This window comes from Psammomys obesus, unplaced genomic scaffold, assembly GCF_907164565.1.
Source record: "Psammomys obesus unplaced genomic scaffold, mPsaObe1.curated_primary_1811, whole genome shotgun sequence".
Lineage (NCBI taxonomy): Eukaryota > Metazoa > Chordata > Mammalia > Rodentia > Muridae > Psammomys > Psammomys obesus.
Window position 1 is genome coordinate 4866014 of NW_026596040.1, and position 14273 is coordinate 4880286.

At 44.8% G+C, this 14273-nt stretch overlaps 1 protein-coding gene across 2 annotated transcripts in view; it reads right to left on the bottom strand.

Annotated features, from left to right (window-relative positions):
• Positions 1 to 14273, bottom strand: part of Ppp2r2b (protein phosphatase 2 regulatory subunit Bbeta) — a 393858-nt gene that overhangs the window by 239224 nt on the left and 140361 nt on the right. The window contains exons 1-2 of one of the 2 annotated variants that reach the window (XM_055622594.1): positions 5121 to 5169; positions 4524 to 4717 (exon numbers count right to left, since the gene is read on the bottom strand). The exons of the other annotated variant lie outside the window; for it this stretch is intronic. Coding sequence (XP_055478569.1) covers positions 4524 to 4593 — 70 coding nt within the window. The 5' untranslated portion in view covers positions 4594 to 4717; positions 5121 to 5169. Of the gene's footprint in view, positions 1 to 4523; positions 4718 to 5120; positions 5170 to 14273 lie in introns of those variants that run through there. 2 annotated transcript variants of the gene reach the window in all.

Consider the following 14273-nt stretch of genomic DNA (forward strand, 5'->3'; position numbering starts at 1 on the left):
CTGTGCAGTCTGTCCCTACAGTGTCTCCAGTCCATCTAACTCTCCATGTCTGCTGCAGCCACCGCCCTGTGTACAAATGCATTTCCTCCTTATCTTCCAGCCTTTCTCTCTATTCAGCTTGTTCTCAGCCCTCTGACCCTACCCTACGTAGCAGCCAGAGAGAGCTTTAGAAAAAAAACAAAACAGGTCTATCTCCTCTATAGAAATCTTTTAATAGCTTTTGATCCATCTTTGGGTAAAATCTAAGTTCCTTTTGAGCAATGAGGTTCAATGTGATCTGGTTCCTGAATATTGCTTCAGTCTCCCTTCACCCAATATTTTTAAATTTCCAAACAGTTAGCAGAATGAACAAAACTGTTTTACAGTGAGACTGTCCCTGGGCACACTTGGGTTTTATAATTAATGTACTACAGACAGTTTATCATATTGCTATCCATTCACCCATTCCTCTGTTCTTCCATTAATCATTCCTACTTTTGGTGTATTCCAATTAAGCAAGGCTCCACCCTCATTCTTAAATATTCTTCCCTTACAGTCTAGCTATAGTCATCCCTCCATTCCTTGATTCCGCCAGATGATATTGAATCTCTGGGCCCCTGTACCCACTACCTTTTCTGCTTAAAACACCTTCACCTCATCCTTGAGTTCTAAACTTAAACTTCCAAATCATAACCTATCTTTGGATCTCAATCTCGACTAGACCTATATTCTACCATATGCGTGCCCCATGTATTGACTTACTAAATTAATTATGTCTGTTAAACTGGACATCCCATAAAGGCAGAGGCCACGTATGTATTTGAACATTTTGTTCACCTCTGCAGAATTCCAAGTGATGTTTCCAGAAAAGAGAAATGCAGAATACACCAATAACCTGAAGAAACGACATTAAGCAGTTAACATATTCTCTCTCTCTCTCTCTCTCTCTCTCTCTCTCTCTCTCCCCCACCCTCCTCTTTTCAATGATGTGTAAGCAGGACAGTTTTTCTTAAGGTTTCTGGGAAAAAGATGGAGCTTATTGATGCCAAGATACAACCAGCAATTAACCAGTAATTAGGAAAATTGCTAAATGACAAGTTCTCTGGCTAGAGGACCAGCCCAGAGAAGACTGGTGGCTTTTGCCATATCCCAAATAACCCTTCCCCTCGAAAGCTCCCATTATCAATATATAGCCTAAAGCAAGAGGGTGTTCTATATGTAAACACAGTTGAACACTCACAGCTATAGTGGATTGGGGCTGATTCGTGATAGGCAATATCCTGAATGCTTTCTCTGTATCAAATACATTTTTCCTGTGGCCAAGGTTCTAATATCATGCCCATTTTACAGCAAAGAAGACTGAGAACAGTAAAGTTATTTTAAAGCATTCCATTTATGGCACTATTCTGTAACCCCATTTGGAAGCACAAGATTAATCTATAATATCCACAGAATGCTGCAATGAAGACAGGTGTTTGGACTACTCCAGCAGATGTCTAAAAATGCAGAAAGGATTTCACAGTTACATCTGAGAGATCCAAGAGATGAACCCTTGGTTAGGAAACCTTGAGTCTCCTATCTGATCAAACCAGCATGTTGACCTAACCTGTGGTGACCCCAACTCCATCCTTCCTTATATATCACCTGTGTGCACATTTAAAAATTACTTCTGAAAAGAAATCTACTCAGATAGAAGCTCAGTGCATACACTCAGGAAATCATTGTCATCTTTCCGGTTGTAGGAGGCAGCACACAGAATTTTCTAGAGAATGCATATGGGCTTCAGTTTTTAGCTTGAAGACTAGATTTTCCTAAACAGATGACCTTGTAACTAGTAACATCTCTAGTCTTCAGGGTTAGCACCCCACTCTGGATACATGGAAATGCACACACAGAAGCTTAGAGGAGTGCTTGGAGTAGAACATGCCTGATGATGTTGACTTGAGAAGGAGAGAAAAGATAGAAAGATGGAAAAAGGTTGGGGGGGCAGTAACTTTGATGGCCCACATCGAGGGAGGGAGGGAGGGAGGGAGGGAGGAGGAGGAGGAGGAGAGAGAGAGAGAGAGGAGTTAGTTCATGGCTTTTGCATTGCTCTTAGCTAGCTAAACCTGCCTGCAGCTACCACTTACAATGCAAATTGAGTTTAAAGTCCTTCACAGTAACTACACAGCAAACCTCTTTCAGCTTTAAATAGAATACTGCAGTGTAGGATGATCAGAGCAAGGGGGGGGGGGGATCAGAGAAAACATGAAGGAGAGTTTAAGGGAAAATACCCTGCTATGTTTCAACTGGTAGACATATAAATGTAAAGAGATAATAAAGGAAAAGTCTTATTAAAAGACTAGAGGGCAACCTGCCAGTAAGTGAGTCTAAACTGTCGAGAAGGGGGGAGGGGGAACTTGGGGAGGAGAATTTTGTCTGAGAGTACTTGGATCTGATGTTCTCACAGGGCAAGCTGGTACCTCCTTGGGTGTTCATAGGAAGGGGTGGGGTGGGGCTATTTCCTTACTGTCCAGCTCAGCTGAATGGATGGCCCATGAAATGAACAGAACAAGACCATAGAGAGCTTCTTGCTCTACCAAGCTTCTATTCCTTTTCTCCTTCTTCCCATGTCTTCACCTAAGACCAGGTACAGAGGCCTAAGAGGTTAATTTGTATATGCCAGAGAAGATTAAAAGCTCTTTGCTATAAACCCATGCCTCACTGATAATATACAAACTCAAACATTCCACCCAGAATTAGAATTTATAAAAATGCAATGTAAATAGGTACAAAGATAGTGTCCAGGACCCTGGAAACGGTAAAGGATGCCATGCTAAGTCTCTTCCTTTTATAAATGACATTCCTATATACCTGGCTCCAATTCATTCACCTTCTTGGTTTGATAGGTTTCCCTTCGCCTTCATAATGTAACAGAAGAAAACAGGAAGGCAACCTTCTTTCTTTGTAGTCACAAACAGAAAGCTCCCTATCTACCACAAAGCTAATAGACTGTCTGTTAGCTGACTTCTCTGGTGGGTGGGATGCCTACATCTCATATGCTTCCTGGTCACTCTCCGTCACAAAGCACAAAGACTTATAATCACACAACTGCTGGGGACATGTTTTCAGAAATCAGCAAGAATAGTATTCATCATGGGGCAGGGATGGTTGGTTCACCCTACAAAATCACCTCTAAGGTCTGAGGGCTTACAGTGTGTCTGGGTACATGGACATGCTGGGCTTGATGGTCCCCAGACAGCACGGCGATGAATGAAGAAAGTATTTCAGCACCGCTTGGAATTCTTCTACCTAAAACTTCCAGAGATGTTTGTGGAGGAAGCCACCATTATCGCTTCCCCCATATATGTGCCTTTTTTTAAAAAAATCCCTTAGCGCTAGCACTTTACTTGATTCATTGCATTTCTCTGATGTGATTAAACATTACAGAAATCTTAGCATTCTGAAAGAATTGCAGACTAATAATGCACCTTGCAACATTTCCCGTAAGCACTTTCACACACGTTTTCTCACATGGACATGACCGCAGGACAATGCAACGCTTAGTTGCTGGATCAAGACCGACAGGTAGAAAATGAAGCTCAGAGGCCAAAGTTTGGTCTTTTGAATAAAACGAAAGCGTCTCCACTCAGTTCCTACACAAAAGGCAGGATGCAGTCCACCTGCTGACTCTAACTAGCCTGCCCAGCGTCTGGGCTGAGGTCAGAGCAAGCTGGCTGAAGGGAGAGCGAGCGAGCAAGAGAGTGAGCGAACACAATTTCGCCTCTTGGCAAAGCTCGGCTTGCTGAACGCTCCTGCTTTCTGCTGGCTGTTGATTCAGCAGAAAGTCCTGCTGCAGAATTCATAATGGTGATTTTTAAAGGCCCCACCGATCCAGATCCCGCTGCTCGCCCCACGTGTCAGCCTCGTTCGCTCGCCGCGGAACACGATTCCCCAGCTACCTTTTTAAAATTTCTGGGTAACATACTTTCAAGGGGAGAGGGCTCCCCACTTTTGTAAAAAAAAAAAAAAAAAAGGCCGTTAGGGGGTTTTGATTGTCTGAGCAGGTAAGCCTGCGAGCTGGAGAGATGAATGGGCAAGAAATGAAGCTATACTCTCACTGCAGCCACCGAGAGCCAGAGAGGGGTGGACCAAGATCTCACTGGGCCCCTCCCTTCTCATCTTAGTCCAAGACTCTTGTAAGCGTCTTGGAGCAAGAAGGGGTCATCTGCTTCCTTGGGATCATCAGTCTGCCTGGGAGCCGCGCCCTGAAAAGCTTAATCCCTAAAGGCCGTTTTAACTCCCGGGGGCGCCTGGTCCACCTGCTGCTGAATGTGGGGCTCTGGGGAGTCACAGAGCCCGGATGGATGAGCCAGTACCCCAACTCATCCCTCACCCCCACCTCCGGCGCCTCGGGTGAGAGCCTAGCCTGAACCCCCGCCCAGAGCCACAAGCCCCAGAGCCCAGAGGAGTCTCGGCCGCTGGGTGCCTGGCCACGGGTGAAGCACCGCCATCCGCAACTTGCACCTGACCCCAGCAGCGGAATGCGGCTGGGCAGGCATTACCTTCGGTTGCATAGCTGTGGTCGCGCAGGAAACTGTTGTTGATTTTGCGGGTATCAATGTCCTCCTCCATTGACAGCAGGCTTACTTGCGTGGGAACCAGAAGCCGGCAGACAAGTATCCATGATCCCACCCCGCAGCCAGTCTCACAGGAGAGGGGGGCAGGGGAGCCAGCGGGACTGCACCATGGTCCGAGCCTGAGGAGGAGACGGGGAGGCGGAGAGAGAAGAAAATAAAAAACCAGCAGTGGAGCTGTCACCTCCTCCGCTCGGTTCTTCGCAGATGCGGTGGCTCCTCCCGTGCCGTGCGCTCACTTCGGCTCCAATTCCCAGCGAGGATGCTGCGCCTGCCTCCTCTGCCTCCGGGTATCAGGAAGCACTGTGATCCCAACGAGGGGTCTGGTCCTGCCCGTCCGCCCAGGACACGCTCCCAAGTGGGGCTGGGGAGATGCCCAACAGGTTCCCCTCGGTAGGCAGTGGCTCCAAAATGCAAAAAAAAAGAGCCCTTCTCCCCCTGGGAGAGCGGGCAGTCGCGACAAAATGGTGCCTTTCCGGACCCACACTGCAGTGGCGAGATGGCAGGGGCAGGATTCGGGCTTGCCTTGTTGAGATGAGGGTGCTGGTCCCACGGGAGGGCGGCTCCCGCAGGTGGGGGCTAGGGAAGCCGGCGTGGAGCTAGGCAGGGCGCTGCTGCCGGCGCCAGCGCGCTCACCCTCACACCCACAGGCGCGCGCGCGCTCGCGGCAGCTGCTGGTGCTGCTGCTCCTGCTGCAGGAGGCTGGAGGCGGCTGGTGCATTAAAGGCGAGGCTCCTCCCAACCGCGTCAGCAGCCCTAGGACTCTTCCCCAGCAGCAGTGGGAGTCCAGGCAGAGGCTGCGGCTGCTCTCTGCTGCAGAGCGGTGCACGCAGCAACCAAGGACACCTGGACAGCGAGCGGATAGCCTGCAGGTTCACTGAAAAAAAGGCGTGGACGCGCTATTCCAGTTTCTCCCCTCTGGTGTCACGCAGCCAAGGGCAGCGCCTGGCGTGTGCTCAGAGCCCCTTAGCTCACTGCTTTGCTCCTGACATCTGCCTGCACTTCTTTCAGGACAGTATTTAGGAGTAGGTTCTTTTGGGTAGATGTCCCTTTTGCTAACCGGATATGATGTAGACCGCCCCTTGCTGAAGTTCAAGGGCGAGGCCTGGAGCTTCACGCCTGGAGAGAGCCGGAAGAGGAGTTTATTCAAAGCTTAGCTCTCCAGGCTAGGACTAGAAAGCAGAGCAGGGGCCAGAACTCTGAGACTGCCATCCTGGCGTATTCCTTCCAAGCGGTCTAACACCTAACTGTGAGAAACTGGTGTTCAGAAAAGCATCAGGCCACACAGGCAGAGACTAGTCTACACAACAGAGGGCTGAGTTGTGCGTCAATACCTTCAGTCTGAAGAAGCCCACTCTCTGTAGCTCTTTGTGTTCCGCTGGAACAGACAAGGGGGGCTTCTCTGCTCAGGTGTGCTTGCTAGGATGCCTTCCGTGTGCCCTCAGCATGATTGGTCCATGGACGCAGAGGGCAGGCTGGGACCATCCAGAGTCACTGCTGTCCAGAATTTAAAGGATACAACGGCGCAAAAGTGGCCCGTAGGTACTCTTCAACTCAGGGCAAAGGCAGGGTCCACTTCCCAGCCCACATCTTCCCAAACTGCCAATTCCACATTTGAAAGAAAATGAGATCGTTACTGTTACGAAACAACCAAAATACTTCAGCGGAGCGTTGCAAACCACCAGAAAAGCAATCTGGAAAAGAACTTCCCTTGCTTTCCTCATGAAGTAGTGTTGGTATCCGTGAGTGTCACTGTAGGGAGAGACATCAGCAAATGTCTTTCTTAGCTGAGCTCCACAAGTTTAGCCAGATGGGCCCTGAGGGACCCGTGAGTTAATTATATGCATACAATGAATGCTTCAGTTAACACAATTAGAAAGTATTTGAAGTTCAAAAAAAAAAAAATGGGAAAACAAGTCCTTAACTGAGCCTGGGAATTGCCACTAAGTTTCTAAGAAAAAAAAAAATTGTTTCTGGTGGGTGGAAAATGGTATTTTCACATCTAGAAAGTAACTGCATCTCTTGGGGGAAAAGAAAGCACAGACATGTTTCCCTACAATTAGGAGGTGAAAGGTGAGCTTCTGTTCTGTTTCATAGGCTCTGCTTCATAAGTGCTACACAGTTGTTTGACTATTTTTTTTCAAAGGCCACATGTGAAATTTCAAAAGCAGATGAGGATTGGTACACGTTGGCTCAATCCATTTCAGTATGGGTTGTCCTGGTGGCAGCTTGCATGTTGATGTGGGAGCCTCACAGAGGCTGCAGGGTCCCTTAGCCACACCTTTCTGCTTCTCTTGGAGGTTGACATATGGTAGGGAAGGAACAGAAGGGGAAAGGATAGGTTCAGTTGCTCAGAGCATCAAGATGATGCCTTCAGGTGAAATGATTTTTGTCTTCAGTAGCAGGGCTTGGCACATCCTGGGAGAACCATCCCCTTTTTAGAACGTGGACTGGTTGGAATAGGGATGTCCGGTGGAACAAATGGGCTCAGGATTATTGGCCAGACTGGGTTTGAGGAATTTCCCATAGTAACCCATGAGAAATACAACCTCTCCCCAGCCTGAGTGTACTAAGTTTCCCGTTGGCATTTCCTTCCATATTCTGCCTGCATTCACTCAGCAGAACGAAAGACACAAGTCACAAGAAAGCAAGTGCGGACTCCCACCACCACTCACCGAGCAGATTTTAAAGTGCCGAGATGCTGTTTCTATTCACGAAGATCACACCAGTGATCTCAGTAAGCCTCTATTATCTTTGTTTTCACAATTATTTTTGTCTTCATGACACTTTACTTCCGGCATTTATTTATTCATTATCGTCAAATATTTTCATCGTGTCTCCAATATCAGGTGCCTGCCACTTAGCAGAAGTTCGGTTACACTTACTGAATTGTAACACATACTGAATGAAAAGTAAATTACCAAATATAGTTAACGGTATTTAGTCTTTTATTTCTCTATCCATGCTAAAAATCACACACACACACACCACACACACAAACAAATCTATTGTGAGCCTGTGGTTTTCTAGCTTATAACCTCTAAGTGCTATGCAAATAACTGTTCCCATTGAATCCAATATGTATGTATGCCAGAAATTCTTAAACATTTGATTTGTGCTAGAATTGGTCTAAATACGGGGAATACAGACAATATGAAACAGAGTTCTTTCCTTCACAGAGGAGTGTGAGCTTTGAGGTAGTACACATGCTGTAATCAAGTCCCTTGTGGTGACTAGAAGAAGATCCTGAGATCAAGGTCAGTGTGGGCTACACCTTTAAACGGGAGTTGGAAAGATGGCTCAGCAGATAAAGGTGCCCACATTCAGATCTAATGACCTGAATTTTATCCCCAGAACTCACACAGTAAATGGAGAAAACTGATTCCTGCCAGTTGTCCTTTAACTTTTATGTGCATGCAGTGGTGCATTCACAAGCATGCTCCTCTCTCTCTCACACACACACAATGTAATTAAACATTTTGATCAGTTGACCATGGCACAACATCAAGTATGAAGCAGTGACACCTGGTAAGGCTGGTTTCCATCTACCTCTTTTTCAGGTTACAAAATCTCACTGAGCCAGAGATTGTCTTATCCATAAATTAGGGAGAGTGTGTTATCAATTCCATAAAAATCACTGTGGAGATTAAACAAAATAAAATGGCACATGGAAAGAACACACAGCTATTGCTTAGATAGCTATTGCTATTGTTTTGTTTTGTCATCATTACCACTATTGATTTCCAGCAAGTACGTGTGCCAGACGCTGACACGGGACCAAGATTCCACACTCTAATTCACGAGATGGATAGTTGGTCTCCGTCATCACGGAACTCAGTGTCCAATTTACAGTTTAAGTAAATGGTGTTACACGCTCCAAAGAGGGCAGCAGAGGGCACTCTGAAAGCCTGACCTAATTCCTCCTGTGTCTACACAGAGAGAGCTAATCACAAACACACAGCCTTAAGTTACCCCAGTGCATCAGCGTGTGGACACACCCTTTTCCTCACACTTATCTTTGGTCCCCTCGCCCAACACAATTCCCCTTACTTGCCCAGTCAGCTCCCACTTCCACACATACTGAGATTTTGGAGTGCTCAATTAGCACATGAAACAATTACAATTTTATTAAAACCCTTGATCTGTTCTAGTCTAGAAAGTCTTAACGCAGGTGCCAGGTGTCAGGTAGTCCTGGTTTGTGCCCCAACTGGGGCTTTTAGAAATTCCTTGAGCGATGACAAGTGATTTAACAACTCTCAGCCTCCATGTCTACAAAGCAGGCAGAGCCCTAGAAGACACTTCCCAGGGTTGGTGGGCAGCTTCAGAGATGAGGTAAGGAAAGTGGTTGGCCCAGGCTTGGCCCAGAGCCAGACCTCATGCGATGGAGGATGGTGGCCCTCTCTCAGCAGTGTTTCATGGAGACCTCTGTTTACAGAGAGCTAGGGGGATGCACTACAAGTCAGTCTTCATAGGAAGACAAGCAACCCAGAAACCTCACTTTTATAACCTCTGGCTGTCTTAAGGAACAACTCTCACAACAACATAGATGATGTTTTAGCACCTTGCAAAAAGAGCCTATAAGCTATAATGTTCCTACAAGTAATAGGAAAGAGGATGCTCCCTTGGCGCTTATCATGGTTACATATCTCATCACACTTGCCTATGGTGGAATCATGGATTTCCTCTCCAGGATCTCTAGTCATCCAATGCTCTCCCCACTCTATAAGGCGGTTTATGTGCCCAGAGACAGACCTCTTGAATTTCAAGCAAGTTTGTAACTCCTTCTAGCACATGCTGCAGCATGGAAGGCCACACGAATGATTCTTCAACATGGCATCTAACATACAAAAAGGAAACAAAGCGTTTTGTCCTCCAGGGCTGCAGGAACTTTAGATTAGGGACTACTGTGGGCCAGAGTTGTATAAGGCACACACCTCTGCCCGTCTGTGCTTTGAGAGACATTGTGATGGCAGCATAAAATCTGAAATATGCTGATGAGATACTTGTACCAAAGAAATAATACTTTAAAAAAATATAAATCAAGTTTGTTTGTTTTTAATGTGAGAGTCAGTCTTTAAACATTTACCAGTAGGCTAATAGAAACTCACCAGTTGCTGAGGTTATCTTTGTACCTAAGCCTTTGCACTCACCCCTGTTATCTGTGCAATGTTCCTTCTAATTTCTCAATACAATACTCCCAAATGGAGTCAGTTCCAAACATTCCACTATCCAAGGAACTTCTGTGATAATATTTTCAAATAACTCTTGAAATCCTACCTTTAAGACAATCCTTCTCATATTTATCAGAAGAAATCTGATGACTCCTCTGATTCCTTTCAGACTGGTTATGAAATGGTCATGGTAGACCCCTGAGTGACTGCTTCTGAAAGGCTCCCACACTTGATAATGTAAGGAATGCTGTTATGCCCTCTCTCCAAGAATCTTTCTTTTCTACTGTCTGAGCTCCATAGTTACCTTATCTTTGCCCTTCCTAAGCCTAGGTATAAAACAAAAAAAGTCTACAAAAACATTCAGCAGCAGCTTCTCTTCAGTCTGCATGGGTGCTCATGGAATCAGAGCAAAGGTCCAAAATCCCAAGCCGATATCTGAAAGCCTGAAAGAAAACATCATCTTAACTTGATCTCAATTTTTTTTTGTGTGTGTGTGTGTGTGTGTGTGTGTGTGTTTTTCCTTTTTTTTCAAGAAAGGAATTCTCCGTGTAGCCTTGGCTGTCATGGACTCGCTTTGTAGACCAGGCTGGCCTCAAACTAACAGGGATCCACCTGCCTCTGCCTCCCTGAATGCTGGGATTACAGGCTTGTGCCACCTCGCCCGGCTCTTAACCTGATCTCATCCAGTGGTTCTGGAGTTAAAATTGGCTGCCTTGCCTGGTGTAGTTCTAATTTGTAACATATTTGTTAAGTACAAGTGATGATCTCTATAACAAGTTGATCAATTCTCAGGAGGCATTGCCTAGCACCTGATTACCATACTCAAAGCAAAGCGTTAGTATAATTGATAAGCAAGAATATATATCAGAAAACAACTTCTATATATATAAAGGTACCAATTATATCACTTTATAGAAATTATGCCTAGAAAATAAGGTATGGTTAAAAAAATTAAACATAAAGTTATTTCTCAAAGCTTTATTTGAGATAAGGGGAGCAACTTGAGCACCCACTAACAGCACTGGTTGGGCAAATGACAGTGTCTTCATATATTGAGCAAGTACTGAGCCACTGATACGGTAACGATGATTAACACTTACTAAGCACCAGTACAATAGGCTTTGTCAAAGGGCGTATTTCCCCCATCTCATTGAATACTGTCTATAGTTCCTAAGGTAACCTCAATAATAATCTCCATTTTACTGTAGAGAGCAGAGTTAAATAAGGAAGCTGTCAAAGAAGTAGGAGTCCAGCTCAACTGAAAATCCCAACTGTTGGGTGAGTGAGCATGTGATAAAAAAAAATCTCCCTCTCATGTATGACTGTGGGACTGCAGAGTGCAGCCATATAACGTCACAGCTACGCAAAGTGTAACAAGTACTCAAAAGGGGGAGGGGCACATAAGAGCTTGTACATGAATGTTCACAGCAGTATTATTCAAAATAACCCCAAAGTTGACACCACACGAATGTCCATCGGCTGGTGGACACAGACAGACAGACAGACACACACACACACACACAAAATGAAATAACATTTAGCAAATAAAAAGCAGTTGTGTATTAATACATGCTATGTCATAGGTGAAACCTAATAAAACCATGGCTGGTGAAAGAAGCCAGATAAACATCCATTTTTTTAAATGTTAATAGGCAGATCTGTAGGCAGAAAACAGATTAGTGATTGCCAGGGGCCTGTGGGAACTGCGCATGGGTTCAGGTGTTCTTTTCAGGGTAGTGGAGATGCTGTAAAATTAGAGAACGTCCACAGATCCACAGATGGTTACAGAACTCTGAAGATCCTGAAAACCACTGAATACTTGGCTTTCAAAGGTTAGGTTTCCCGACATGTACATAAGTCCCATCTCGACAAAGCTCTTCCTAAAATATGAATACCAAGACATTGCTCCCATTACCCTTATCAACTCCTCGTGAGCATGCCCATCCTACAGACTTATTAGCACAGAAAAATGTATGAATGTCTAAGGGCAATTTTTAAAGTTCCTCCATGAAAACAAAAAGCAAAATAAGCTCTGCCCAGCTTTGTATAAAAAGGTGACCATGCCATGGCTATGGGGAGTTTTTATAAGCCCCTACTCTGGGATTCTTGTTTTAAAAAAAAAAACTTAGCGTGTATCATTTCCTAGTAAAAGAAAAATAACAATAGATAAATTCCATGGACTATTTCATAGGCCAAATCCTTGTGGTGGAGAGATCAGGTAAGTCTTTGTTGAGGGAAGCCAGAAGGAACTGCTGTAAAAATGTGCACGTGATCAGAAGATCCACACAGCTCTGTACTTCCGAAAAGTATCGCCGGCATTTGTCACTAACTTTACAGCTGCCACATTGAGAAGTTAAAAAAGCAGGAGGTATTCATTTTAATGATTGTTTAAATGTTTAGTTTAATAAAAGTAAAATTATTTTTAATACAACATTCTAAAACGCATAATTTCAACATTCAATAATATAAAATGATTAAGATGAATTACAAAGTTCCTGAAAGGAACTTGATAAGAATCTTTGAAAACTGTTTCACATGAGAAAAGTCTCAAAATTGTCTATAGTTCCAGGGGGTAAGTGACCAGATGTGCCAATGCTTCCCAGACTGGACAGCAGGGGTGCAGATGAACTGTCCTCGAAATGTCATTCCATTCACACACACACAAAGCATTTTAACATGTTCTTTCAGAAGCAAACAGTTATTGTATTAATGACTGGAATTAGAATTTGATGAGCCTCAAAACTATTTCAAGTAATGCAGACAAAATGTGAAGACATATATAGTTATAATATGCATAATAGACAAAAAATGTGATTATTATTTATTCCCCGAAACTCTCAAACTGAGTGAATAGAATAACAAGAGGGAAAAACTGCAAAAGTACCTCCGTAGCACACTGCAACCCATATTCAGTCTCTGGCAGTTACTCTCTAATAGGCCAGCTCTGTGCCTGAGCACCTATGGCTTGAATGTCAGCAGAGAGCTAGATGCAACTTCCCCAAAAAAAGAATTTTCACAGTTGTATATATCTAGAATCCATTATGGCTAAGGCATAGTTTTCCTTATATGAGAACAATTAGTGCTTTCATAGACTGGATTGGGGAATAGAATTTTATGGTCACATGATCAAAGGAAGACTCTCTGATGAGCTGTAGAATCTGGTACTTTTTTGCCGTTGAGACATGTACGTGACAGTTTTAAGCGTACAATTGTGCACATCCTCTTTCCTAGGGTTCTTTCCCGCTTCCTGCCCAGCATTCCTCCGTGTCTCCAGCTGCCTGAAAGTCAGCTCTGAGGCCCACACGCTGGTTCTTTCTCACCTCTTTGGCTTGTTGGCCAGAGTTCTAGACCTTACTATCCACAGTCCTGTCTTCAGTTACCACCCACAAGATTACACAGCCCAGGTATGAACTCTGAGCATAGAGCTCTCCCCTAAACAATCTTGGCAGCTGAGTGGACAATTTCCCTGGATGCCTTCAAGGCATCTCCATCGTCAGGGCTGCCTGTGTGCCAGCTCCACATCCTGTCATGGAATTCTTCTCTTCCCCACACGCTTCCCATCAAATCTGCCAGCTCTAGCTTTAACGTATATCCCTTAAGTGTCCAATTCCCACCACCCCAGCTGCCATGCCATACTGCCCAGGCTCTTCTAGTTACCAAGAGTATTTCAACATGAGCCACTCTCCAGGATCCCCTAAAGCAGCCTGCTGTACCATCACAATGGTTGTGTCTAAGATTTTAACTTTTTAACTGTGTGTGTGTGTAGGCTTGTGCCCACAGAGGTCAGAAGAAGGCAGAAGATGCCCTTACGCCAGAGTTAGAGGACACCACGTGTGAGCTACCTGATATGAGTACTGAGAGCTCAAACAAGGTCCTCTGCAAGAGCAATACAGCTCTTCACTGTTGAGCCTTTTAAAGCTAAGGTTCATATCCTCTACCATAGTTTACACACAGCAGGAAAACAGGTCCTTTAAAATGTAAATCAGCCCATGTGACTTTTCTGTCCAAAGACTTTCACTAGGTTCCCATATGTTTGGACCCAAAGTTTCTTGAGATGTTGGAAGGATTGGGCTCTGCCTGTAGTTCTGTTTTTCCTTCCTCTCTGTAGTACTACCAAATTCTTGCAACTTCCCTACTGACATGGGAGCATCCTAAGTGTTCACAGGGATAACACTATTACCCCAGAAGCTTTGCATCTGCTTTCTCTCTCTGACCTCAAGACCATCAAGCAGGTACCAGCATAACTCAACTGTTTGCTTCTTTGAGAATTTGTTCTAAGATCAACCTTTCTGGGATGCTTCCCTGTGTATAAAAATAAAGCCACACCTCTTCTCCACCAATGCCCTATCCATGTGGTACAATGAGCAGGTATACATGTGTTTGTCTTTGGTCACTACATAAGGAGAATATGATTTTCAGGGGGATAGGAATCCTACACTTAGCACCTAAAACTACGCCTGCACTGTTAGTTTACTCCAAGGCAGTGGTTTTCAACCTGTGGGTTGCA